The sequence below is a fragment of the Lontra canadensis genome, unplaced genomic scaffold (assembly GCF_010015895.1).
Source record: "Lontra canadensis isolate GAN:19392208 unplaced genomic scaffold, GSC_riverotter_1.0 scaffold112, whole genome shotgun sequence".
Lineage (NCBI taxonomy): Eukaryota > Metazoa > Chordata > Mammalia > Carnivora > Mustelidae > Lontra > Lontra canadensis.
The window spans coordinates 1166854-1194467 of NW_022631106.1; the positions used below are offsets into that span (position 1 = coordinate 1166854).

Sequence of the window (27614 nt, forward strand, 5' to 3'; positions counted from 1 at the left end):
GCCCCAGGCTAATCCAGCGGGGTTAGAGTAATCCAGGGGGGTTAAAACTCCTGGGCAAAGTAGGGTCTGCCTCTCTTTGAAGGCCTTTGAAAGGCCTGGGAGATTCCAGGGCAGAGCAGGACCCAGTGAGTAGAAGCTGCCAGAAGGAGGCTCTGGGGTGAGGGGACTTTCCAGAAAGGGAATGGGGAGCTGTCTGGCAGCTGGGTGATATGGGGGTGAGGCCCAGTCTCTGGTGTGAGGGGACCTGCCCTGAGAGGCCCCTTGCACAGCCACTCACTGGCTGCAGCTACTTTGGCAGGTCAGCAGTCCGGCTCCCCTTAAGACAGAGAGGAGCTGTCCTTGAAGGCGGCAGGGACTCCCCATCGGCTGGGTGGCTGGTTGCCTGCCCATCCAGGAGGCCTTGGCGGGCACCCCCCGAGCTGTGTTCTGTCTCCAGGCGTGGGGGCCCCTCCAGGCAGCAGATCTGTGGGGCTGCCCCATGTTCTCGCAGGGGCTGGGGCTGTAGGTTCACACTGGGGTCGCTTTATATCACCACCCACACACTCATCTCTGATATGAGGGCCCAGTGGAGCTCCTCCTAGGTTCCCCAGGCCCCTCTTTCGGGGAACCTCCTGTAGTTCCCCACTCAGGGTCGGGTAGGGCTCAGGCAGGCCAGCTATCCAGAGTCACATTGCTAGGACCAGAGGGTGGGATCCTATACTCTTCCTGGCTTTCCCTAGAATAGGGATCAAGCTTTCTGAACCTGGAGCCACAGAGCAGAAACTAGAACTTGTGAAATCTGGTTTGGGGCAGCTGAGGCCAGAGGCCAGAATCCACAGCCTGAAGGTCTGGCCTACCTGTACCACCCAGGTGTCTTCCTTCTCTGCTCCACCCTGGCCAGCCCACACCCCTCAGGCCCCGCTCAGATGCCTTCTTTCTCGGAGCCTGCAGTCACCCAGCCTGTGACACTTTTATCTCAACGCTCTTGAACTAGGTCTTTCTAAGTGTTAATCGTGGACTCTCCCTCCTACCTGGCTGCCAGGTTCTTTAGGGCAGGAGCGATGCTGTATCTTGGCCTAGACCCAGGTGGCAAAAGGTCCCTGAGATGGGCTGTTTCTGGAGCCCTCGGGGTGGCCCCATCAGGGGCTGGGAGGGCAGGTGGGACAAGAAGCTGTGGGTGCCTGGCACCTGCCTGTGTCGCCTCCTATACTCCTCACGGAAACCTCGTGAGACCGAACTCCCCCGATTATTACTGCACACACTAAGCAAAATGAGAAAACTAAGACTCGGAATGGCTAAGTAGCTTTGCTGAGGGTCCCACAGCTGAGGAGGGGTGGCCTGTGTTTCTGGCTCCTCGGCACCGCACTCAAGTGCCTCGGGGAGTGGAAGAGGCTGGGGAGGAAAGGCCCCATCTGGGACCCACTGTGTTTTGTGGGTGGTCTCCTCTAATGTCCGCACAATGGCTGTGCACTGGCAGGCCCAAGTTCAGGCCAGCATGAGCCTGAGTTTAAATGGCAGGGATGGGGCCCTGGCATTCTTGCTGGGACCATCGTCTGGGCGCCCCAGTATGGGGAAGAAGCCTCTGGCCCCAGGACTTGGCTTGCCTTCTCTCCTGCCATTTTCACCTTGGCCTTTCTCCAAGCTTTTCCCAGGCAGCAGGTTCAAGGGCGACCCCAGAACTGGGCAGAGTGCCTGGGGGCAATGGGCACAACAAGCTGTGCCGCCTTTCTGAGCTGGTGGCTCCCCGACTTCCCACTCTGAGAAAAGAGGAACCTCTCTAGTGGTGTGGGAGCTTCGAGGACCTGGGGAATTGGGGGCAGGGGAGATGACCATGTTTGCGTACCTGGCTCTTCGGGGCATGGGGTGGGGAGCACCTGGAGCTTCCTTCCCTGGGATGTGGGCTGGGGGCATTTCTGGTAGCCCATGAAGACCAGGCTTTCCTTGGGAGACAGACCTGCTCTGTGCCTGGCATTCTGCTAGACACTGTGAAAGCAGCAGGAGGTAGCAGAGACCTCCTGCTGGCCTGGGGCACTTCTAGCATCGCACACTTCAGAGGAGGGAGAATTTTGAACGTGCTGCTGGCAGCATGCTGATGGAGGGCAAGGGAGGAGGGGCACGGGAGCCACGGGGCTTTCTGGATGGATGAAGGGCACTGGGCTGAGTTGTAAATTATGGAGGGTTTTGGGTGGACCAGAAGAACAGTGAGAACATTCTTGGTGGCAGCAGCATGAGCAAATGTTAGCTGTGGGGATGAAATGTGGTAGCATTGAGGAACAGCGGGGAGACTGATGACCCCACAGGTACACGATGGCAGTGTGTGTGTGTGTGTGTGTGTGTAGATGTGCTGAGGATTCACAGCATGTCAGTGTAGCTGCTAGAGTGAGCCAGATTCTAGAACCCCACGCCTGAGCTCTGATCTGTTCTGCCACTCTGGTGGTCTCCATCCTTTCTAATAGTCCTGCTTTGACTCAGTTCCCTGCCCTGAACTCTCAGCCCCAGAGTTGGCCTGGCATAAGGCTCCCTTATTCTCCCTGCCAGCCCTCCACCTCACCGGGGCCTGGCCTTCCCTTGCCTTTCAGAGGCCTGGAAAAGGATGGGAGCCTCGGCGAGGGCATCACCCTGAAGAAGCAGAGCGGCATGCACCTGACTCTGCCCGACGCCCATGATGCAGACTCCGGTAAGAACGTGCCTGTGGGCGGGCGGCTGTCTGTGTGGGTTCATGGCTCACTCTTGGCCTGGGCACACGTCGGGAGAGTGGCATCTGCCCAGCCTGGCCAAACCCACCCTGCTCCCGGGCAGCTGCAGCCCCAGAGCCTGGTTCTGAGGAGCTAAGGAGCTGCCGTCGGGCCCCTTCCTGGCACCTTCCTACCCATCCTGGCTCTGGGGTGGGAAGTGAGCAGCTAGAACAGGCAGAGGAGGGACCCTGCCTCCTGGGTGGGGATGCAGAGAGGAGAGCCAGAGCGGAGAGACGGCTGTGGAGCCCAGAAGCCATCTCCCTGGAGGCTAAGCTTGAGGCCAGGGTCTACCACTAAAGTGTCCTTAGTAGACGGAGTCACGTAGGAAGGAATGAGCTGAGCTTTGATTTACAACTCTAAGCTCAAAGTGGACTGTTTCAATGAGGATGCGATGAAAGCAGAATAGCCAAGGCACAAGAAGAAGAACAGGTCACAGAACAGAGCACGAGGGAGTTGCGTTTCGTGGCATGGCTCCTTCTGTCCACTTGCGGACGTGAGCCAAGTGCGCCTTTGTTGTCCCTGACGGAGCTGGACTGCCCCGGGCCAAGCCCCACACCTGACTCAGAGGCACATCCGAGGGGCACTGGGCTGACTGCAGAGCTGCTGACTCCAAAGCAGGGATGGTGAAGAGGGGCCCGGCGCCCTTGCAGGAGAAGGGGGGATGAACCATGAGCAAATGATTAGGCTCCATGGGCGCTCATCTTGGAAACTGAGACCATCTGGGAGGGCCCCGAGGTCTCCTGAGTTTATTGGAGCCTTTATTGCTCCAGCTGGGAGGAGGAGAAAGGGCTCGTGTTTCACCTGCACGTGAAATGTAAATGTCAACAGCCATATATCCTGAGCAGGGACCCGAGTCACTCAGAGCTGCTGTGGGGGAGGTTCTCCAGAGCCACAGGGGCCCGCGGAGCTGCTGCTACCCCAGGATTTGGCCCAGCGCAGCCTTGAATGGGACCTTTCTGTAGAAGAAGTAGTAATATGAACCTGGGAAAAGAGAAAGCAAAGAGAGAAAGAGAGAAGGGAGAAGAGAAAAATCCTTCAGTTTCACCCCCCAGACCATAGTAATGGCCTCTAAGATCTTTCTTCCAGGCCCCTATTTCTTTCTTAGAAAAACGAGATTGTACCCTTTTACGGCTTTTTTTTCCCCCCACCTAATTGTGCTGTGAGCACCCTTCTCCTTCCAGCCCCGTGCTTCTGTGCCATTAGTGTGATGGCCGCGGGGTCTCAGATGATTAGCCTTGCACGGATTTTGAATCACCCCCTGTTGTTGGACATCCGGGTCCATCTGTTCTCAGTGTTACAGGCACTTTGGCCAGCGTTCAGGCCTGTCTTCTTTAGTGATCGGCTCCTCAGAGTGGGCTTGCTGTCCAGCTGCCCCTTCTGAGCTCCTCACCCCAGTCGTGACTGAGGGGCTCTTACCTGTGCATCCTTGAGCTGGTTCATGACTACTCAGCCACCTCCCCTCTCACTTGGCAGGCTCACGGCACGCATCCTCCATCGCAGCCTCCCGGCTGGAGGAGGCCATGTCGGAGCTGACGGTGCCCAGCTCCGTCCTGAAGCAGGGCCCCATGCAGCTGTGGACCACGCTGGAACAGATCTGGCTCCAGGCTGGTGAGTGTCCCCCCACCCCGGTGACACCCACCCAGCTGCCCGCAGGCCTCTCAGAGCCGTGTCCTGCCCTGGAGTTGGCGGGCGCGGCGGGGGTGTGTGTGTCTGGGGTTGTGAAGACCCCTGACAAGGCCTACGTAGACCGCAGTGCTCACGGGAAGGCCTAAGGATCCGGAACCTGGAGCTCTGGTTCTAGCTCGTTCTTCTTTGCTTGGCCCAAGAAGAGTCACTTCATTTGTCTGGCTGTGGGTTTCCTTCTCCACCACATGGGGACAGGGCCTGCCTGAGGGGAGGCTCTCCAGCAGCAAATACAAATGTAAGGAGATTTGAAGAAAGTGCAGAGGGGTAGCCTTCTTAGTCTCAAAGACAGGTCCTGTCCATCCTTCTTGCCCACCCTCCCCTGAGTAAAACTAGCTCAGACCCCAGAAAGCTCATGGAATCACTGGAGAAGAGATGAGGTCTGGAGGTGTAGTTCACGATGGCAGAGAGCTGGTAACCCTGAGGTGGCTGTTCAGGTGACAGTCCCTCTTGATAGGTAAGGGCATCATTGCTGCTGTGGAAAGTGAGGGGGTCAGTTACTACTGGGGACACAGGCAACCTTGGGATCACCCAGGGCTGGGTTCTAATGCCAGCCCCCTAGGGCCCATCCTGATCTAAAATGAGCTCATGAGTAAAGCAGTTGGTACCGTTTGGGGCACATAGTAGGTGCTCAGGGAAGTTCCTCCCTGATTTTCTGATTCCCCGATGGGAGCCCATCTCTCCCCAAGGGCTGGCACCTACACCCCGCCCCCCCGCCATGGGAGACGCAGAGGAGGCTGCAGGTAGAAAGTTCCTGAGCTGAGAAGACATTGCAAGTTAGAGGCAGAAAGTGGTTCACTGGGAATCTCAGGCTTTCCTCTGCCTGGATTTCACATATGGCCCCATTACCATGCAGTCCTCCGCCTACTCTCCCACCTGAGGTTCTGAATCTGGGGAAAGAAATCAGACCAGGTTGCACAGGCTAAACAAGGAAGCATTTTAATAATGCAAACATGGCCCCAGTTAGCGTATCAGGGTCCCTTAGGAGGCTAGGAATGTGTGAGGGTCATGCTCCCCAGCCAGCTTGTTGTGTCCTAAGTGGCAAGAGGAAGGTTGAAACTCCAGAGGGATATGAAGCAAGCCCTCCCCTTAGGCAAACAGCCCCCTGTCTTCTTCTAAGACATGGAGCCAGCCCGGCTCCCAAGAACCCCCGCCCGTCCATGTGCCTGGGGTAGAAGGCTGCACCCACACGGGGCCTTCACCACGTGGATCAGTGAGGTGGTGATCAGATCCCGGAGTTGTGCGTTGTCTACTCTGGAACTCCCAAGGTCTTTTTTTTTTTTTTTTATTGCTGTGCATTGTCTCCTACCAGCAGCAAATGAACATGTGTTTGCATTCCACAAGCCTGCTTTCCATGGTTCAGGTATGCGGCTTTATGCTCGGGGTGCTAGTATAGTCTGGTAACTCCAGGAAGGTTAACTCAACGGCCTTCCTGAAGCTTGTAATCGGGCGTGGGAATTAATCAGTATAAATACATGTCCTTCAGTAATTTGCATATTAGCCTTTCTTCTTTGGACGTTATCCTAAGATATTCAGCACCCCCAAAAACTCTTGAGAACAAAATCTGAATGCTTTGAATGTGGCGCCAGGTAAGGGTTGGGCAGTGTGGCATCAGGAGACAGGTTTGGGTGTGTGTGACGGATCCAGAATCGTAGGGACTTCTGCAAGGTAGACACTTTGTTGTCCTTTCGTAACAATTCAGAGATGGTGCCCTTGATTGGGATGACAGCTCTGCTCTCCTGGTCCAGGGACCCAGGTTCCTTCCATTGTGTGGTCTCTGTTCTCCATGGGGTGTCACTCTCACCCCTGTGGCCCATCGTGGCTCTTCAGCACATTCACATTCCAAGGCATAACCAGCGAGAGTAGGAGAAGGGGACAATCCCTCCCTGTAAGGATATAGTGTGAAATTTGCATACGTCAGTCTCCTTCATGATCCATTGGCCAGAACTTCGTCACATGACCACACCTAGCTGCAAAGAACTCTGGGAAGTGTCGCTCTCCTGGCTGTCTGTATGCCCCATGAAAAACCAGGGGCTCTGTCATTATCGGAGAAAGGGAGAAGAGACTGAGGGACACCTGCCACATCCAGAAAGGGAAGTAAGAAAGTGTCCCAGGATTTCCCTTCTGAGCGTGGGAGGATTCTGGAGCGTCTGCACTCCAGAAGCCAGCAGCAGCAAGCATGTGCCGAGCACTTAGGGAATGAGGGGCTGCTGGGACCACATCCCTGAGGCAAAAACTTCTCCCTAACCTCATCTGCCTGACCTAGGCTGAGAGTGTCCTCACTAGCATCCCTACCCCCACCCCCCGACTAACGATTCCAGCCCCTACAGCAAATGCTCAGTAAGGGAAGAATGTCCTCCTTTTTCATTTCCGAAGAAGCTCGTCCCCCAGCTTTCATTCAGGATGAATCACACCCCAGGCTATTGCAGCCCCATCAGTCCCCCCACTTAGGTTGGGAGATGGTACGCTTCCTCTCCTAACTCTTGTCCTCCTGCCTGCCCTCTCCAAACCTCTGTCCTATTCCAGTCAGATGTGACAAACATCACAGGGGGCTTCCCCTCGAGAGAGGAGTTCCAGGAATGTTGCCTCTTTGGCAGCGGGTCCGTGTGACCGTGGCACAAGGCCTCACAGATGCCCCCATGTCCACATGTTGAGAGGTGCCTTTTGGAAGAGCAAGATGGCCCACCTCCCTCTGTCACTGCAGCTCGTGTCTCTGGGAGCTAACAGTGTGCTGGAGGGAGGGAGAGGGATGTAAGGAAGGGTTCCTGTACCCTGGAGGTCCAGGGCACTCCTAGGCAGCCATGGGCTTTCACTCGGTCCAGGGAAGCTGGCCTGAGTCTCGGCTCCCAAATGGCAGATTCACAGTGTCTGGGCACTGGGCACAGAGCCGCAGCTGCTAAACAGATGCATCGAGCAAGAGCCAGTACAGCCCCCCATCCAGGCTGGATCTATGCCCAGAGATCCTGTAGGATGGGCAGAGCACCTGTGCCCAAGGCAGCTTAGACTGGGGACCACCTATGGAGACCATCCTCAGGAGGTCCTGGGCACGGGTAGGTAAAAGCTACCCTGTGAGCTGGGCAGACTGGGGAACTGGGGTGGGGTGGCCGGGGTCAAGCCAAAAGATCATCTTCATCATAAAATTATAGTCAAGGGAGGGGCGCCTGGGTGCTCAGTCCGACATTCACATGTCCGACTCCGTTTCGGCTCAGGTCATGATCCCAGGGTTGTGAGATCGAGCCCCGAGCCCTGTGTCAGCTCAGCTTAAGATTCTCCCTCTCAAAAAAAAAAAAAAAAAAAAAAGAGAAAAGATCCTCTCTCTCCCCCCCCCCCCCTTCTTCCTTCCCCCCCCCCCCCCCCCCCCCCCCCCGCCAAAAGAACTACAGCCAAGGGAGCAGCTCTGCCTTACTCTTGGTCCCACATGCTCCTCTTGTGCTTTTGTTCCCTCACCTCTCATGCCTTTCTTCATCTTCCCTCACACTCCCCTCCATCCCAGCTCCCCGCCCTTCTCCCTCCTGCCTTCTGTGCCTTCTTCCCACGTCCCCTCTTCCCTTGCTTGGGCTTTTTCTTCTTTCCTTCTCAGAGGCACCCCCACCTCCCAGCTGCCACTCGGGGATAGGAAGTTGTGAGCCCAGGCCCTGCAGCCTTGACTCCCTTGTGGCCGGAGGAAAATCAGGCCCCTCTCTGGGTCCCTGAGGTGGAGGGTCTCAGACCACCTGCAGAATGCCTTTAGACCTTTGGATTCTTATTCTCTTGGTTCCCTAGCTGCCTCTCTCCTTCCTTGACCTCCTCTCTTCCTTCTCCTTTATTCTGGGTGTCCATATGTCCTGAAGGTCTGCTCTGTGGGGAGGATGCTTGTGTCCTTTAGGGGGGCAGTTTTGGTGATCCTCTCTGGAGTTCAAGGCTAGCTAAGGACCTAACCTTAACTTCTTTCCTGAGCTTCCCCCTGAGGTGCCTCTGCCTTTAGCCTGGATGCCCCTCCTTTCTGAGGTCTTATGGAGGGTCTACAGGAAGCACCTCTCACGTGGGGAGGCCCCTGAAAGGCCGCAGACCTGACCCTGAGCCCTCCCTCACCCTGCCCCTCAGCTCAGGAGGAGACCCCGGGGCAAGGCCCTTCCTGCCAAGAGTGTGTGCAAACAGCCCATCGAGAGTGGGTTCATCCCGCATCCTGCGGGTGGGATGGGGCTTGGCTCTGACAGAAAGACTGGAACCAGCTCTGGGTGCGGGGTTAGATCAGGATGCCTCAGAGAAAAAATAATAAAAGGGACTGTTGCAAAGCTCCAGGGAACAGATGTTTTCCATTTGGAGCCTGCCGAGAGCAGCACAGAGGGGGGCGGGTGGAGAGAGATGGATGGAAGAGGGAGGAAAGCTGGGACACAGAGGCAGGAGGGGAGGTCAAGGGTAGGCAGACAGGAAGATGAGAGAAGTGGGGAAATCAGGACAGAGGGAGAGAGAAAGCGCTGAGGGGATGGGAGAGGCTCCTCTGCACTGGGGACAGCAAGGGCTGTTTGCCAGGGTGGTGGCCCGGACTGTGAGTAGCCAAGTCCGGTAACAGGGAGCACTGCTCCAGCCCTGGCTGGGGAGGAGGCCAGGATGGGTGGGTACCTTGGGGCCCCAGCAGTTAAGGCCAGGAGGTCGAGAAATCAGGGCAGTGGATGGGCACGGTGCCATGTGCGGCTCCTGTTGGAGCTGATGCTGGCTGGCTGGGGAGCACCATGTTTGGTAAAACAGTTGCCTGGGGATGCTGAGGCTGGGAAGAAGGGGTGCCCCGCAGCCCCCAGATCTGTGGGTCTGGCTGCAGGGCAGAGGCCCCGCCCTGGAGTCTGAGCGTGCCAGGGACTGTGTGCAAGGCGGCCAGGAGCCCTCAGGAGACCTCACTTCGCAGGCTCTGTTCTGTGTCATCTGGTTTCCTGCCTAACTGGTAATGAATTCCATCGGACCAAAGCAGCCCTACCTATTTTTCCGGGCATGTTCTCTGGTGTGTGGCCAGCCCAACAAGGCCCAGGGACCCGAGGAAAGAGGGAGGTGGGGATCCCTGTAATTGAAATCTGTTGATATGAAGGCACTGGGAGGAGCCCCCAAGGAAGAGACAGCCTCCAGAGACAAGGACTCAGAAGGCAGGCCAGAGAGTTGTAAACAGTTTAATGAGCAGGGGCAGGATGAGGCCGGCAGGCGGGCCGGGCCTGCTGGGCACGGGTGAGGGGAGTGGAGGGCCTAGCGTTTGAGCCAAGTTTCTGAGCTCCTGGTGGTAGAGGAAGCAGCCTCCCTGCCCCCAACACTCACACCTCACACTTCCTTCTGCTTCTCCCCTTGCCCCCAGTAACCCTGGGGAGTTCGGTTATGGTGGAACCCAGCTGTCTGTGTCGGCACAGCTTCCCTTCTCTGTGTTAGTCCAACTGCCCCTGTGCCTTCAGGCCCCAGCTCAAATGTTGCCTCCCCCAGGAAGACTTCCCTGACCACACCAGCACAGCTGACCTGACCCCTTCTGAGTGCCCAGAGCTTTCAGAATTGGCACGTGTCATTACATTGCCTTGGCTCGCTCCAGCGGTTTGGTTGCTCAGCTGTCCCCCCTCCCTCCACCTCCACTCTTTCTCCTTCTCCTGGAAGGGCCAGGCACATGGTCAGTATGTAATAGTTGTATACTGGACCCTCACTTACGAAGCCAGCCTGCTCAGAGCCCCAGGCAGCAGCTCCGGAAGGGAACACAACAGCAGAGAGGAGAGGAGAGCCTAGGTCGAGCTAGACAAGCACCTGAGCTCTGGCCAGCCCTCCCAGCAAGGCCCTGGCTCAAAGCCTGCCCTTCCTGGCTTTGCCTTCCCGTGCTTTCTGCCTTGGGACTGTGCCTCTCAGGCTGTCTACGGGGACAAGAGCCTGAGTTTCTCTCTAGCCTGATAATGGGGGCCTGGCTCCTCTGTGTTTACTTAATTCTTCCAAATTCTCATCTCCACCAGAGGAAAAGAGTCCCCTTGCTGAAAAAGGCCTCTGTCGTCTTATAGGATGTGGCAAGCTTCTTGATTACACAATGAACCTTAGGCAACACTCATGCTGATTACCCCAAGTGCTGTGTGCTGCAGTCAAGGCCTTAGGCTTCCTTCCTGCAGCTTGTTGGAACAGGAAGACATGATGCCTAGGTCCGGCTTTTCCACCTCTTTCTGGGAGCTTCTTTGGGGATGTCTGTTACCCACCCCGCCCTAGACCTAACCCAAATTAGCGTAACCTCAGCCCTTGGCCAGTGCTAGGAACAGCTCCTGGCACAGTCACCAGCCAGGCTCTGCGTGCCCTTCTGTGCTCCCATCTGCGCGCGGGCACCAGCCCTGGGAGGGGCAGCCGAGTCCGGGGCTGCCAGGAGAGGAAGGCTGAGCGGGCCACGAGGCCGAGCTGCCCGCCTAGCCAGTCTGTTTCTAAAAAGTGCCTGCTCTGGGTGTGTACCTGTGCAGTGTGGGTCTGAAGTATGTCTTTATGTGGGTTGGCCTGGGATCAGAGATGGCCCCATTTTCCAGTGATCTAGGGGAAGAAGGCCAACTGGTTATAGGACAGCTCTTCCCAGCTTGTTGGTGAAAGGCATGAGCATCTCCTGTTCTCTTGCTGTGGCAGAAAGCCCTGAGCTTTGGGGGAGGCCGGAGCTGCTGGAAGCCCAGTGCTGTCTTGCCCCTTTCTATGGAGGGACTGGAGTGAGGGGACCCCCCCACACACACCCAGCCTAGTTTGTTAGCACAGGGTCCATGAGAGCGCCGTATGGGAGGAGTAAGTGAGAGAAGACACTTGGGAGCAGGCTTTGGCCCACTATCCGACTCCAGGAGTGTGGGCCTTGGGGAGAATGCACCTGCCTCATCCTGACCAGCCTCCATCCCTACACCCAGCCTCATGGTCATCAGGCAGAGGGACACTGCAGAAAGCCACTGACCTTTATGCATACCACCTGTGCCCCCACTGCCAAGCTTAGAAGTCAGCCTGATGTCAACCCCAGATGCACAACAGACTCTCCCTGTGGCCTTAGGCAGCTTCCCTACCCTCTCTGTGCCCAGGGAACCCCTCCCCGAGGCAGGGTAATAGAAGTGCTTCGTGTGCAGGCTGTCGTGTTGGAGGAGATGGTCTATGCCTGATAACAAGCGAGCCCTCAGAACCCGTCCCATGCTGTTGCCCCCACAGCCTGGAGCCAGCTGGGCCCATGCTGCCGTGACTCCAGGGGAGGTTCCCATCACCTGAGACCCTCGAACTCTGGGGGTTTATGGTCAGATGTGGGGAGAGGGCCTCTGCCTCTGACTTTTCCTCCCATGGTCACCTCCCACCATCCTTCTGGTTTTGCAGCTGAGCTGTTCATGGAGCAGCGACATCTCAAGGAGGCAGGTTTCTGCATCCAGGAGGCAGCGGGCCTCTTCCCCACCTCGCACTCGGTACTCTACATGCGGGGACGGCTAGCCGAGATGAAGGGCAGCCTGGAGGAGGCCGAGCAGCTGTACAAGGAGGCGCTCACAGTGAACCCTGATGGTGTGCGGATCATGCATAGCCTGGTGAGTCAGCCCCCAGCCCTGAGAGGGGCCTTGGGACCGTCCTCCTCTCTCATCCCCTCTACCGTCTGTGTGGGCCCTGTTGTCTGCAGGGAGGTGGCCCCCTACCTGCTCTGCTGGGAGAGAGCAAACTGGCTTGTGGAGGCAGGCCATTCCCCTTCTGTCAGAGCCTGCCTGAGTTGAGAAAAAATCTAGGATGGGTTGATATTCTTTGTGACTTCCTTTTTGCTCTAAGCTTCTGTAAAGTAGTGTAACCCCAAAGGGGTTCCTCCTCAGCTCCTTGTCCTGGACACTCTAGGCAAAATGCCCGGCTTTCTGGGAGTCCTCAGGCCCTCGATGCTCACTGGGCTACCGCTCCCACTTTGGAGGAGCTCTGTGTCTCTTTGGTGGCATTCAGAGGATGTCATGGGTGGGCTGTCATGACAGGCCTTCCTCGAGCACACATGGAAAATAGCCCCTGGGGGGTGGGTAAGAGGGCCCAGCAGCCCACAGTCCTGGGACGTGACACTTAGGACTTGGGTGCCCAGGGTTCGGTGACTTTCTGTGGGAAGGTCTGGAAGGCAGGGAGCAGGATGCTGGTGTTCTTGGCCTGGCCTTGCCATTCCCTTTCCAGGAGATAGTGAGCAAGTTGGCCCCCTTCTCTGAGCCTCAGTTTGACTTATCTGTGCAATGGGGATTCTCTAGTGCAGGAAACATTTATTGAATACCTGCTCTGACAGCTGGTATAGTAGACTGGCGAGATAACTGGTTTTCCTTCCTTTCCTTAGCTACTTTTATTTATTTTTTCCTTAGCTGCTTTCAGAGAGCAGATTACCAAGATAAATGTAATGCTCTGAGAGTGTGCAGGCATGTGTCAACACAGTGATTTTTGAAGTATAATTTAGGAACATCCCATTAGCAACACAGTGTTCCCCTATCAGGGTGCAGATCCCACCTCAGACGCCCCAAATGAGCATCCTCTGAGGGGAAGGCGTCCCCAACATCAGCCACATGCAGAACACAGAGGGGTCAGAATGACCCCAGATGGCTGCAGGTTTGTCATTGCCAAAAGGGTTCTGATTCCTTCCTGAGGAGAAGCCATGGGGAGTTCGATTTCCACTCTGTGTCAGGAACAACAGTATAGCTCTCGCTCTGTGTCAGGAATGACAGTATAGCTCTCAAGAATAGGAGAAGTACAAGCTCAGGAGGTATCTGGTGAGATCATTGCCAAGAGAACAGAAATCCTACTTGGGGGAGGAGCCGGGCCAGGTGGTCTTTATAGGGTCCTTCCCAACCCCAGGAGCCCCTGAAAACATATTAGAGCCTCCCAGCTCAGCTGTTATTCCTGCTGCTTGATTTCTTAAAGGACGTCTGCCCTGGGCCTGTGCGAATGTTCCGCGTCAACTAAAGACCGCCTACGCGGTGACGTCACACCCTGGCCTGTGTTCCCCTCCACATGGCCGAGTGTTGCCTTGCAGTCTGCTCAGCAAATGTTTGTTTTTTGCAAGGCACATCCTCCTTCCTCCCGCAGTTCAGACATGAGCTCCTGTGATAGATGCCTCCCTGGGGGTCCCATCCAGAAACTTGATTAGGGAGGATGTGGGCTGTGCCGTTAGGCCTGCAGCCAGGAAGGGACATCTGTCTTCTCCTGCGCTTGCAGAGCAGAGCCTGCGTCTCGGACCCTAAAACCCAATGAAGTCCAGTAACAGGTACGATTTTGAAGTAACAGTGGCCCATTTTTCATTTATGCTCATTATTGTTTGTAGCTGTTTTCCTGAAATTGAGGCCAGTCCCAGAGGCGGGTTTCCATGGTAACGGAATAGCAGCCCAGAGTGGCTCCCTACAGATGTTTCTGAAATGGCCCCTGTTCTCTTCCCCGGGGTGCCTGGCTGAGGGGATGAAATGAGAGCGAGTCAGAGCCAGGCCTGCCCACTGTTAAAGTCACAGGCAAGCAGAGGGGCAGTCAGCTCTGGCGTGGGCAACCCGTTGGCTTTCCACACGTTTTGTTCCTGCCGGCAGCCCACACATATGCCTGGAGAATAGCAAATTTCAAGCTTGGAGAAGATTTATGAAGCCCTCTTTGCCCAAAGACACAAGAACACCTTTGCATGTTGATCTCCTGCGTTCCCTGATATAAGTGTCTTCCCGAGGCTGGCTGCAGGCTCAGGACCTCTGGGATCTCATCCTGGCTCTGGCTCTAATTCACTCGGGTGATTAAAGAAAAGACACGCATAACTTCCACATTCCTGATGTCTCTTTTGGCAGATGAATAATAATCTCTGTCGTTCCTAGACCAGTGCTAATCACAGGATGTGACGCTTCTAGAGGTCTACAGTGCAACATCAGAGAAGGCAAACAGCATACAGGCCCCTGCTCTCCAGTTCCTCACCCAGTCCAGACATTGCTAATCAGTCACAGCACTTTTTCTCACTGGGCACTGGTGTGACCTTGGGATCTTTTTCACCATGGTACAACATGAGGGAAGCCACTCCCTGGTGGTCTAAGTCAACTTGGCCTTTGTGTAAGGGATTCACTGTAAAAATAGTAGAAAATGAGAGAGACCCATCAGTTGTCTCAACCTTTGTGAATTCTGGAGTTTGGTGCATCCTTGGAGAATTATCTGGAGAAAGGAACATGGAAGGAAACTGGTATCCATCCCCTCCCCATGCAGTCATTGCCAAAGCAGGTTCCCAAGGAGGACGTCCTGGCCTTGCCACACCACTGTGTTTCTATGAGGACATCAGCCTCTAATGGGAGCAAGGAGAGGAGAGGCACTCCTCCCCTGAGAGCATAGCCACCCATGGCCTGGGCTGGGAGAGCTCTGGATCCCTTGGTGAGCTGTGTGGCTGCCGGGCTCAGCCTTATAGTTTGGAGAGCAAGATCATTGAATACCAGGAGCCCCACCTCACAGCCTCTCCCTGCGGCTGTGTGCATGGGACAGGAAATGTGGGGACAGGCCAGAGAAAGCCTTGGGGAGTGTTGGGCTACTGCTCTTAGGAGGCAGGCATTTCTAAGAACATGAACTTTGGCCCAGAAGCAGGTTCTCTACTTTCCCAGGCCTACTGCCCACCACCCCCGCCCCCAGCCCTGGGTGGAGGCCTTTCCATGGTTCAGGCTCCATGCTGGGCTCAGCTCAGGCTTTCCCACCCAGCAGGTGGGATGGACACACCAGCTTAGCTGTACCTCTCCAGTGCCCATGAGGAGTCTGTGCCATCGGGCCCTGGCCCTGCGGGCTGCCTCCTCCACAGGGCTCACGGATGGCCAGCTCACTTCAGGAGACTGCCAGATGCAGAAAGAAAAAGCCGTGCTCCCTACAGATGGAAATTCCCATCGAAACCTCAGGAGCAGATCCTGACCATCTTTGCCAGCTCCGTCTTGGCCTCCCTTCCCAGTAGCCAGAAAGCCTGCTCACTCAGCCTGGGTGTTCAGCCCTGAATTTATGGGCAAAGGCATCCTGTTAAGAAGGGGAAACCTGAACTTTTCTTGCCCGCCCTGAAGAAACAGGAGAAAGGAGGCATGGCCCTTCCCAAGATCAGCAGAGGTGTTGGCCCCCAGGTGACACTGTTCTTTGGACTCCACGGGCGTGGTGGTGAGGAGTCCAAGGCAGCCTGCCATCCTCTCTCTCTCTCTGAGCCTGTCTCTGCCCCGCCGCCTCCCAGAAGGCTCTCTGAATCTCTGAGGGAACAGAGACGCCCAGGGAAGGCAAGCAAGCCGGAGTGACTGATGGAATGGTCAAGCCACGGAGAGCCCTCCGAGGACGACTTCAGTGCTGGGAGGGTCACCAGCCCTGGCCACAGACTGACCGTTCTCCCCGTCCCTTGGCGGAGCCACATGCATGGTTACTTCAATGCAGGCTGTCTTACTGCGGAAAACCCTTGAGACCCTCAGCTGCAAGTAGATAGGCATGCTGCTTCCCACCCCACCACCCCGTGTTTGTGGGCGGCACCCCACCCTGCTTTCCCAGCGACAGGCTCTGGGGTTTCCTGGCGCCTCTCTGGCCAGGACTACGGGCTCCTCGTTGGCCCCTGCCCGTGGTCATGCTTCCTTCTTGGGACAGAGTTCCAGGCTTTGGTTGCCCTGTCTCCCCAGAACCCTTTCCTCCACAGGCCCCCCAGCCACAGAGGGAAACTGCCCTGAATGAACTTTGGCTCCTGTGATGTAATTCCTGGGGATATAATTTCTGAAGCAGTCCTGGCCTCATGACCCAGCCTATGCTTCCTCCAGATGCCCCTGGGAAGACAGGAAGACAGCGTTTCTGTCATCTGTTGCCCTGATGAGCATGTGGCAGTGAATTAGTTCCCTGCACTCGTTCCCTCTCGCTCCCAGCATGGAGCTTGCCGGCTCATTTCTCCGGTGCATTTGGGGTTCAGGGGCATGACCATACCACGTGGCCGGCCCCATTTGGCCCTGGAACCTCTGGTCCCTCTTTCCCCAGGCTGGGGCTTGCCACAGCATCCCCCACGCTCCAGAAGCTGCCCACCACCATCCTGGCCTCTCCCTGAGGTGGGGCCTGAATCAGCCAGAACCTGGACTCTGGCCCACCCTGCCCCGCCCAGGCCTGCGGCTCTGGGTTGGGCCCCTAGTAGGTCCTCCAGGAATCCCACATCAGGCTCTGCTCTCTAAGGCCAGACGGGTGAGCTCTGGTGGCACAGAGCTCCTAGAAGGCAGGACTAGACAGGAGAGATGACCCACCTGACACAAAGAGCCAGCCCTAACAGCCTTCGTGTTCCGGGGCTCTTGGAGATTACTCCCCTCAACTGGCTCTGTTTTCCCTTCTGTCTAATGGGGATAATAATTTAGGCCCTTGTGACCTCCAAAGAAGCTTTTAACGTTCAGATGACCTAAGTGCTGTGAAAAGATAAATCAACATGCATTTTTGTCACCATTTGTGTGAAAGACTTGGTGGCAAAGGGCCGAAGCCTGAGCTCAGCCTTTGACCAGGATGTCCCACTTTGCTGCCTGGGGCAGGAGTCATTGGTCCAGATTTCCGTGGGCTGCCAGCTGGGTGCTGAGAAGGGGGAGCTGGGCAGGGACCACGGCCTCAGAGCTATCTGTAGGTTGTGTTTGGGGCTGGTTGGCTGGGGTGGTATGTAAGCCCTAGAATCAGAGCCAGCTTGTGTCTGGAGGTGGGAGCTCGACTCTGAGTCTCACGGACCCGGACCAAGCCCCCCTTTGCCTATATTACTGCTCCACCATGACCAAGTACCCCAACCTCTTGGCACCTTAGTGTTCTCATCTGGAAAATGGTAATCACAGTGCCAAACACCTAGGTCTCCTGTTTGCATTCAGTTAACTAATTCTATAAGTTAATGGCCCAGTAGTTGGGGTGACTTTTACCTTTTCCATGCTGAAACATGGCTCCCAGGCCAGGATCAGACACTCGCGGTTTGTAGCGGGAAGTAGAGGCCCAGAGCCGAGCCCCAGAGATTCACTTGTAGCAGAGCCTCTTGGTCCTCACTGAGCCCATCAGATGATTCTGGCCAAGGCAGAGGTTGTGCAGGACCCCAGACCCAAATGCCCTGTGCCTGGTATAGGAGTATCCGCAGTGTAAGGCCAGGCTGACCTTAGCTGAGAGCAGGGCTCAGTAGACCGGAGTCTGAGGTGAGGGCGAGAACCATTTCCAGGCTGGTCTCTTCAGCAGACGAGGCCTGCTGGGGACCTGAGACGGCTGGGGAGGAGAAGCAGAACAGGCCAGGTTCTGGGGAGGCCCTCCTTGGCCCTTCGCTCTGGCCTCTGTCAGGCCAGGCTACTTCAGCCTCTGTTTCCTGACTGGAAGGAGGAAAGGTGTCCTGAGCAGCTGCAGAGTAAAACCCAGTACCTGGCCCTCTGAAGATTCCCTGGTGCCAGCTGAGGCCAGTAAGCACACAGAACGGCAGGGTTTCTGGTTCCTGTTCTTTGGACTCCACGGGCGTGGTGGTGAGGAATCTGAGGCAGCCCACCACCCTCTCTCTCTCTGAGCCTGTCCCTGCCCCGCCGCCTCACAGAAGGCTCTCTGCATCTCTGAGGGAATGTGCAACCCCACCTGCTCTAGGCTTCTCCCTCCTTGTTGGCTTCCTGAACTATGGCAAGTAGCTAGGAGGGCGCAGGCAGCTGGGAGGAACGGGAAGGCCCAGAAGTCTTGTGCTGTGTTGTGCTGTCTGTGCAGGGACCCTGAGTCCTTCACACATATACACACATACACACACACACGTGCGTGCACGCATGCTCACACACAGCTCCTCTCCATAGAATCTGCGTCTGCCCCACCAGCTCTGATAGACAGGGAACATTGCTCTATTTGGCAGGAAAGCTCAGTAGGAACGTCTTGTTGGCCATCTGGCCTCCTAGTGCTGTTGTTTTATTCTGAGTTCTCTCTCTCATCCCTCCCAAGTCTTGCCTGAGGACTGCATTCCCTGGTGGGAAAGTAGAGTGGAGCGGAGCGGGAGGAAGAAGGGATTTCTGGAGGCTCGCTGTGTGGGGCATGTCCCCCAGTGGTGGCCTCACCAGGGTTCAGGCCCCTGCCTACCCACCTCATTCTTGGGCTGGTGCAGCCCCCAGCCCAGGCTCAGAGACCTTCAAGAAGGTGAAGGCAGGTTCCCTTGGCTCTGGCTCAAGACTTTTGGAAAGCCTTGGGCTTAAGTGTGGGCTCCTGAAGTCCTCAGCATCCCTGATGAGCATGTGGAAGGGAAGCCACCCATCATAGACTCTGATCAGAATGACCGTTAAGCACTCTTGATGTAGGAAAACATTAGGGTTTGAAGCCAACAGCCAGAAAGAATTCTTGAGATGTCTTTGGTGCAAAAAGGTGATTTTATGAAAGCACGGAGACAGGACCCGTGGGCAGAAAGAGCTGCATTGGGGTCATGAGGAATGGCCCATTATATACTTACAAGTTGAAAGGGGTTAGGGATAGTCTAAGTCTCTAAGGAATTTTGGAAGCAAGGTTTCCAGGACCTTGAGCTATTGTTGGGGAAAGGTCATTTTTTACCATGTAATGAAACCTTAGTCATGAGACCCTTCAGATGCCTATCAGTGGGCCTTATGCTTGGGGGATGATTGCCAACACATATCTTAGGTTTAGAGATAAAGGAAGTTTCCAGAGGAATTTTTATATGTTAAAGTAGGCTTACAGTATCCTGGAGGGGAGGGGTCTGACTAGGATTGCCTTTTGCCCTTAGCAAAGTGTCAACATCGAGGCAGCTGAGTCCCTAGAGGAAGTTCACTCTGTTTCAAGGACTTGTCAATGGGCTGTAGGTGGTAAGGAAATTTAATAATTTTTCTTCTGCCTTTGTTTCCCACATCACTTTTGGCTTAATTTAGCTCCAAAATCAATGGTCTGAAAGACTCCCTGTGATGGGAGGGTACAGCAGGCTCCAGCCTTCCACTTGTCCAGTGGGTTAGGAGCCCCCTCCCCTCAGCTTCGCCTCCCATCCAGAGAAGGGAGCTTCTGCGATGGCGCCCCCCCTCACTCCTCATCACAGGGTGTTCAGCTGGAGCACCCACAGTCCGGGCTCCTGACCGAGGCCTGAGGGCCCAGCTATGCTCTAGAGTAGGCAGAGCCTCCGGAAGCCCAGAACCTGAAACCAGCCCAGAATGTGGGAGGGGAAAAGGCAGAGCCCCCTAGGAGGTGATGTGCTTTCTTCTCAAGCTGGTGTTCACCTTTGAGTCTGTCCATTGCCCTCTGAAGACAGACAACCCCACCACCACCACCAAGAGGCCCACTGGTGTTCGACATCTCACCTGGGGGTGTGGGGGTAGGCAGGAGCCTGAAGGGAGGAATGGGTTCTGCCACACGAGCACGGCTGCCTCTGCTACCCCCACCTAGTTGGGCTCTAAGTGAGTCTCTTGGCCTCTTCGGATGAAAGCCTAGGGGAGCTTGTCAACCAGATGTTGGGTGGGGTCTAGAAGGATTTGTGCCGCTCTTCCCAAAAGGGAGGTGAGACCAGCCTGGGGCCTTGGAGCTGCCCCAGCTCCAGGAGGGATGTGGTGCTCTGTGGGCTCTGTTCTCTGCCCAGAGAGACACCTCATTCCCAGTCTGGTTGGACGGGTTGAGGCTGACACCTGGGAGAACCTGGCATCCGGAGAGGGCCTGAGCGCCTCAGCTCCGGCTGGAATGTGGGCCTCCCCCGCAGGGTGTGTCTGCCTCAGGGTGGGTGAAGGGAGCAACCTCAGAGGTGGCCCCACCCCAGGCTCCTCCCTGCAGCCCAGGGTCCCCAAGCAGAGGGCTCCTGGGACCAGAAGGCTCCAGCAATGATTCCCTGCTTCCCAGCTGGAAAGGCTGTTACAGAATCCCAGGAATGTGCCTTGAGCTCAGAAAGAAAATTCCCAAAATAACTTCTATAAATACTTGAGGGTAGGGACTGGGAGGGAGCTCTCAGCCCGGCCTGCAGCTGGCCTAGCGCTGGGGGCTGCTTCCCAGGGTAGGGTCCCCCTACCCCCAACCCAGAAGAATAAAAAGACACATACAGCCGGGACCTTCCTGCTACCCCTCCCCTCTTGGCCAACAATGTCAGTCACTGAATTAATGCGGTGAGATGGTGTGCAGTAGCAATACTGAGAAAGGAAGGAGGGACCCGTCTTCTCCTTCATCCCCATCCCAGGCTGCAGTCTTTGTACTCCCCACAGAGAACCTTATCTTCCAACAGGGAGGGCCCCCCTCAGAGGGCCCCTCGGGCTGCCTGTCCCTGTGGCCCTAAGCAGGTCAGCAAACATGCACACCTAAGTGCCCCTGGGATACCTGGCTCAGGACCCAGGACCCTCCCACCTGCGCTCTATTGAGCTGCCGTCTTGTGGGGAATAGCCAAGCAGGCAGGAGCCACGGACCCTGCCCCTCTCAGCCTAAGATGGCTTGCACAAGAGCGCCCACCAGTAATGAATCACAACCTCAAGGCGATGGCGTGGCCAGGAGGTGCTATTCTGGGAGGCTTGCTGGGGGAGGAGGGTCCTGGGTAGTTGAGATGAGGCCAGATGTTCTCTCCTCCCTGAGATCCAGGAAGGGAGGGTAGGAGGAATGAATGAAGTTGGGAATTTCTGGGGCCTTTCCCCATAGCCCTGCCCTCCCTGAATGGCTGTAACCTTGGCCCCTCTCAAAGGTGTGTTGCTCAACGGCCATGAGCAACTCGCACGTTGCTTTCCGACTGCTGCGGCCGCCTGGCTGTGGCGTCTCCCAGGTGAGGGTCAGAGGCTGAGTCACCTACTGGCAGGTCTGGTTTCTCTTGGCTCAGGGTGCCCCCTGGCCAGCGTGAGGAAGAGTCATCGGGGACGTTTGGGTGGAACAGTGTTCCCACCATCTCTCTGGAGACCTATTCTCTGGGTGGCTAGGGTGGGGGTGCAGGGCAGGGGGTGGTGATGGCGGGCCCTTGGTACAGTGCCAGGCTGGGGGCAGAGCAGGTGAGACCTCACTCGTCGTCCTGAGGCTGGCCCTGCCCAGTTGTCAGGCAGCAAACAGCTCCGAGTTGCTACCAAACACGAACAGACGGGTGTCTCAGGCAGGTGGCAGCAGATCCTGTTACAGGCCCTGGGCTTCGGGGCCCCAGCCTGACCCCAGCCCGGTGTCTCCTTTCAGGCTCTGAGGTCAGCACCCCAGGGTATGGGGGATGTGATCCAACCCCACCCCAGTCCCGAGTCTTCATCCACAGGGAGCCTGGCCCTCTAGAGAAATCATCTTCTACTCCTCACTCTGACAGGACCCTCTGCTCATCCTGGGGACGCTTCCCTTTGCTGTCGGCACACTGTGGGCCCTGCACTACATGATTGCAAATTCATCCTTGCAGACTCTTAACAATTCCCTACCAGGAAGTACCATTCTGTCCTCTGGTTCACAGATGAGGAAACCACAGCTCAGAGAAAACAGGCCAGTGGCCCATGGTCACTGCACTTGTCAGTGGCAGAGCTGGGATTCCAGCCCAGCCTAGCTAGGTCTTCTGGCTGCGGAGCCCTGGCTCTTTTCTCTAAAAGAAACATGCAGAGAAGCCTGCTGCAGACCTTGAGTAAAACCAGCAGAGCAAGAGAGAGACAGACAGAGACACACACACACACACACACACACGCACACACACACCTGTTCAGCCTGCAGCCACATCTGGCCCCTTACCAAACACCCACACACTGCTGGAGATCAGGGGTTTTCAAACTCCTTTTTAGCAGTAGAGCCCTCTTTTCAAACAAAATCTCCCGTGGAAGCTTGATCCAGAGAACTGAGTGTGTAAACCCCACAGTGGCCCCGCCCCCACACCGTGAGGCCCCGCTGGCCTTCGCATCTGTCCTCTCTTGCTCCTTCATGGGCAGGACTCCCAGGGCGCAAACCTTCCATTTTTGGTGCTTAATTTTGGTGTCTGGCGGCCCGTCGTCTCGCCCGCCTTCCCTCCTCCCTGTGGGCCCTGTTCCATCGGTTGCTGCTCAGGGTCCAGCTCCCAGGCCATGCCGGCAGCACAGCTTGGCCCAGGGCCCTACTGGCCAGAATGGACGCTGCCCTCCACTCCCCGGCGGCCCTGAGTCAGCACGGCTCCTGGCCGGCCCCGCCCTGCCTCAGCTCCCCTGCCCTCCACCCCATTCGTGGTGCTCCCTGGGGACAGCTTCTCCCTGGCCTGAAGAGGCGAGATGAAGACCTCTCCCCCTTCCTTCCCTGTCCCCACCCCCCAGGACCACGGCCAGCACCTTGGGAGAGGGAGAGGGAGAGGCTTTGCCTAGGGCTGCCCGAGTGCCATCTTTCACTCTTGCCTCGCTGGTTGTGTTCCAAGCCTCAGAGGACTTTAGGAAATCGGGCATGTGCATCTTTCCCGGTGGGTCTCCATAGCAACAGAGGGCCTAACTCTGAGGAGCGTGGTGAGGAGGAAAATGTTCCAGCTAAAAATGTACATGGCCATCAGTGGGCGGGCGCCTGAGGGGGGGCTCCAGGAACATAGAAGGCAGCTCCTCTCCCCCAGCCCAGCCCCCGCCTGTCCAGGAAGTCGGTGTTAGGCTTTACCTCACATCTTTGAATGAGTGGAGCCTCCCCCCAACAACCCCATGCTGCCATCCCATGCTGCATTTAAGGGCTAGGACACAGATCAGTGGGATGGAGCAAAGCAGCCTTTCTGGGACTGGAGGCCAAAGGGGGGTCCTGGTCCCCCACCTCTTACTCACTACCCTGTCCTCCCACCTCCCTGCACCCTTCCCAGTATGAGTGAAAGAGGACATAGAAGGGACACCGTCCCAGTTTCACTTCCCAAACTTCTATGACAATTCCTGTCACTTCCTCTCTCTGCCAGCAGGGTTGTTAAAGACAAACAGCAGTACGAAGCTTCCTAGCTACCCCTGATTCATCTACCAGAGCCTGTCCTACCCAGCAAACGCCCTCCTGTGACCCTCACCTGCTGGGCCGGGCTGGGATGGGCAGTAGGTCCCAGGACCCAGATGTCCCAGGAAGACCACTGCTGATGCAGGCCAAAGAGCTGTGCCCCCCTCCCCCCAACACACACCCATAAGTTTAAGGTTCTGCCTTCAGGTTGTAGAGACTGAAGCCTGCCGCACACATTCCTCCACACCCCTGGGGGGGAAGGGTGGCTCCACAGGGCAGCAGCAAGGCCTCGGGGTGAGAGACCCACTGACTGAGAGCTCACACATGCCAGACAATATTCTTCAAGTGCTTTTCATATACTGACTCGTGCAAACTTGACAACCCTAGGGTGGGCACTGCGGTCTTTCCCACTTAGAGCTGAGGAAACGGAAGATCAGAGAGAGGTAACTTGCCAGCATCCCCAGTTATAATGGGCAGGCACACAGTTGGGTCAGCTGACTTGAAAGCTCGTCCTTGGGGCTGGGAGGGACAGAGCTCCCGTGGTGGGTGATCCGGGGGCCAGGGTGGGGACAGGTACGATTTGCATGGGTTAAGGACAAGGCTGAGACTCAGCCCTCTCGCTGGTGGCTGAGCTGCCCCCTTGCCCTGATGGCCAGGATGCTCCTGCCACAGGGCGCCCTCACTAACCTTGCCCTGTGCTTGCCCCCCAGGGTCTGATGCTGAGTCGGCTAGGCCACAAGAGTCTGGCCCAGAAGGTGCTGCGGGACGCCGTGGAGAGGCAGAGCACCTGCCACGAGGCCTGGCAGGGCCTGGGCGAGGTGCTGCAGGCCCAGGGCCAGAGCGAGGCTGCTGTTGACTGCTTCCTCACTGCCCTCGAGCTGGAGGCCAGCAGCCCAGTGCTGCCCTTCTCCATCATCCCCAGAGAGCTGTGACCTGGCACTGCAGCGGCAGGGTGGGAGGGAGCTGCCTTAGGGCGCGGGGGCCAGGCGGACACAGGCAGGCAGCAGGGAGCACAGGACAGGGGAGGTGTGGGGCCTCAGGGAAATACATCTCTAGGGAACACTTCTGCAGGCTGCAGCCCTAGTTCTCCTCGCCTCCCCCAATCCAGTCCTGCTTTCCCTCCAGGGCCAGCTGGGTCTGGGAGCTAGCTGCTCATCTGGAGCCCGGTGGACCAGATTTGCATCGAAAGCAAATCCCTTTCTTCTTGAGATTCAGACCGCCTTGGTGGCATTTATGAGGAAGGAAGTAGCTGGGAAGCCACATCAGCAAGGGAGGATCTGCCCCAGAGTGTCTGGACATCATCTCAATGTGCAATAAGGGCCTGGGTCTCCTAAGCACTGCTCCCCACTGTCTAGAAGCTCCCATACTACACCTGCCACCCTCCACATCCCCGATCCTGGGTTGCCCAGTGACTGTGCACAGGTGTTGGCCTCGAACTTCAGCTCCCTGATCTCCAGCACCAAAGATGAACCCCACGAACTGCTCTCTGACTAGGTCAAGAGGGTTTTCCCCAGTTCCTAGCTCAGTGCCTTGGGAGATGTCTGCTTGAACCCTAAGTGACTTAGAGTCTTGGTGACCAGAGTTGCTACCTGAGAGCACAGGTCAGGGAGCCTCACAGCTGAACTTCACCTCTACCTGTGCCTCTGTGCCTGGGAAGCCCTAGGGCCCTGATCTTAGCCCCAGTCTCAGGACTGGGTTTTGGGTAACTCTCAGGTCTTGCCTCAGGCAGTCAGAGCTTGAAGATTCTGCTGGCAAGTGGGAAGAGCATAGGATCTCTGGGTTCCTCTCCCAGGTTTGAGCTATTGTAGGATGCTCCTCTTTACCCCATGAGGCTGGTTGGGCCCCACTGCTCTTCCTCTCTGCTGTCAAGTGCGTTTTGGGCCTCTGGTGCCTGGCCAGGGGCACTGAGCACCAGCCCTAACTCCCCTCCCATTTCTGCCATGCACATCTTTCTGGAACCATGCCCCAGCCCAAGCGGCCTCCTTAAGCCCTAGGCTGTAGACCCTAGGATATAAACATGGCAGCTGGACCCAGTTCTTCTCACACTTTGCATCAACATACTCCTTCAGGCCTTGGGTTTCTGGGCAATGGATACAATGCAGAACCCTCTGAGATGATAATAATATGCAGGTGGGCAGTCTCTGGGACTGACCCCAGTACCTCTCATCCAGAGTCCATTTCCACTACAGGCCTTTGGTCCCCCAGTGCCTGAGGCCCAGTGAGGACTGTAGTCAGAGACCAGTGCAGGGGACAGAGCAGATCTCTGTCAGCTGGGGACCTAGGGCTGGTGGGTGGGTATCTGCCCTGGTTTCCCCAGCCCTGCTGCATGATGGTCTTGGAATTCTCCCCAAGAAGTTACTCCGCCCCCTGGGGTGGCGTGGGGTGGGGTGGCCTTATTAGGGAATTCCTTTTTTATCTGCACTTTGGGTTTTACTTTTAAAGCTCCATCTGGTACGTCTCTCTCATCTTAAGGTGTGTGGAAAGACTGGATGAGGGCTGCCCTGCTCGTCATTGCCCAGTCTGCTCCTCAGGGAGAAGGGGCTGTCGGATACCCACCCTCCTCACCACACTGGCTCAGCACTGCGTACCCCCGGGTGCCTCCCAGAGAGGGCCTGGCTCCCTGCACCACAAGGGACACAGCAGAGGACATCAGAGCCTTCACTGCTTGGTTGAAGGATCTCTGTCTCCGTGTGTGTGTATAAATATAGATATATAGATATATATATGATAGAGATCTATTTTTATTCTGAAATTCTGTTAGAAAAAATCCTAACGAGAGACGCAAATGCTGTTGATTTGCCTTGGGATGCCCAAAGATTGGTAGTTGGTTATTGGTCACAGGACAGGCACCAAATGCATTTCTGCTGGCAGCATTCCTCTGGAGGAAGCCTCTGAGGGTTGGGCCAAGTTGTGGGCAATTTGAAATAAAGGTCTGGAATAAAGAGATCCTTGGAAGGAATGCAGCGTGTTCATTTTCTCCAATAGGTACACCAGAACAGGCTTTGAGCACTTAGTGAGGAGGGAGTGTTGCAGGAAGAGAGGCCTGAGAAGTCATGGGGCAGGCCCCATGAGTGGGGAGGGGTGGGGGGGAGGAAGCGGGGAGGGGCCCGGGAAGAGACTGGTGGGAGCAGGGGGAGATGGGGGGGCTGTTAGGCAGGTGCTGAAGTCTGGAGGGGACTGGAAGGAGGCAGTGGGGGGGTCTGGGTGGGGCCGCCGGAGTAAGCTTCCCCTCCACCTGCCACTGCACCTCCCGTGGGCCTGAGCCTCCTGCTGCCTGTGGGCACTGCCGGTGGCGTATCTTGGGTGCCTGGTGGAGAAGCACCCAGAGAGAGCTGCGTGCCGAGGGTGGCTGCTGCATGCAGCCTGACCAGCCACCTCGCCATGAAGTCCATGCCAATGCTCTCCTAAAACACGTCACACCCATGCCAGTATACCCCGTATCAAAGAAACATGCATCACAATCTGGAAGGATGACTGGGGTTTGCAGAGAAGCTCTGTTTTCTTCGTGTGCCCCATGGGATTATCAGGTGCACCCCCAGAGCTGCAGCCACTCCCTTGGAAGAAAGTGGGTACCATTCTCGCCTGGCGCAGGCGAGAACTTCCCACTCCCATGGCCTCATGGAGGTCCTGTCTCCTCCGCCCTCACCCTCAGCCCTATTCTTGCGGGGACAGCCTTGCTGTTCCAGGGAGGAAGGGCCTTTTTTGGAGTTGGTGGGGGCCCAGCTTCCCTTTCACTGTGATGCTTTAGGAAAACACATTCAGTCTGCAGTGATTAAACAATTAGTATCATGTTACTACTTGCACACCCTCACCCCCAGCTTGAGGACTCTTGCAGTAACCAAGACTGCCTGAGGCCACATGTGGCATCACCAGGTACACCAGTCCTGGAGAAAGGTCTAGAAAGCTCACCCTACAAAGAAGAGAATGGAGAAAGGGAGGGGAGGCCTTCCTACTCCGGACACGAGCTGACCTTGGTTGGTCAGATGTTAGAGTCAGGCAGTACTGGAGACTCAAGCGTTTCCTGACCCCCAGTTCCCATCTGCAGACCTCCCCTTGTACACACACTCACACACATACTGTGTCCCATCCATGGTGCCAGAACAAGTGCTGTGGTCTGGGGACAAGACTCAGGATTGTATAGTCGCCCCCATGGACCTCCAGCACCCCTGGCAGGCTCTGGGACACAGCCCTTCAGTATTAATAGTGTTTATCTACAGGCATAAATATGAATGGAATTTCAGCCACCAACACGCAGACTCCTTTCTGATACCAAAGTGCTCATTGTTGCATCCGCTCCCCCACTGGGCTCTCAGATGTCATCACCATGCAAATATTTCTCAGCCTTGGGAAGCTTCCAACTAAACAAACCTCCCCCAGCCCATGCTGCCAGCTCCCGATGGCAGCTCATAATCAGGGAACCTCACACACAAGCGACCTGTGGGACCAACCCCCATGGTGCCAACCTGAAGGACTGTG

The 27614-nt window shown here is 56.4% G+C and overlaps 1 protein-coding gene across 3 annotated transcripts in view; it reads left to right on the forward strand.

Annotated features, from left to right (window-relative positions):
* TTC7A (tetratricopeptide repeat domain 7A) overlaps positions 1-25755 on the forward strand; it is a 114465-nt gene extending 88710 nt beyond the window's left edge. For 2 of the 3 annotated variants that reach the window (XM_032840300.1, XM_032840303.1), the window contains 4 exons: positions 2559-2656; positions 4185-4322; positions 11703-11905; positions 23849-25755. In XM_032840300.1, the coding sequence (XP_032696191.1) occupies positions 2559-2656; positions 4185-4322; positions 11703-11905; positions 23849-24070 (661 nt within the window). In that variant the 3' untranslated portion in view covers positions 24071-25755. The remainder of the gene's footprint in view (positions 1-2558; positions 2657-4184; positions 4323-11702; positions 11906-23848) is intronic. The other variant, XM_032840302.1, reaches the window with a different exon arrangement.
* The last annotated feature ends 1859 nt before the right edge of the window (positions 25756-27614 follow it).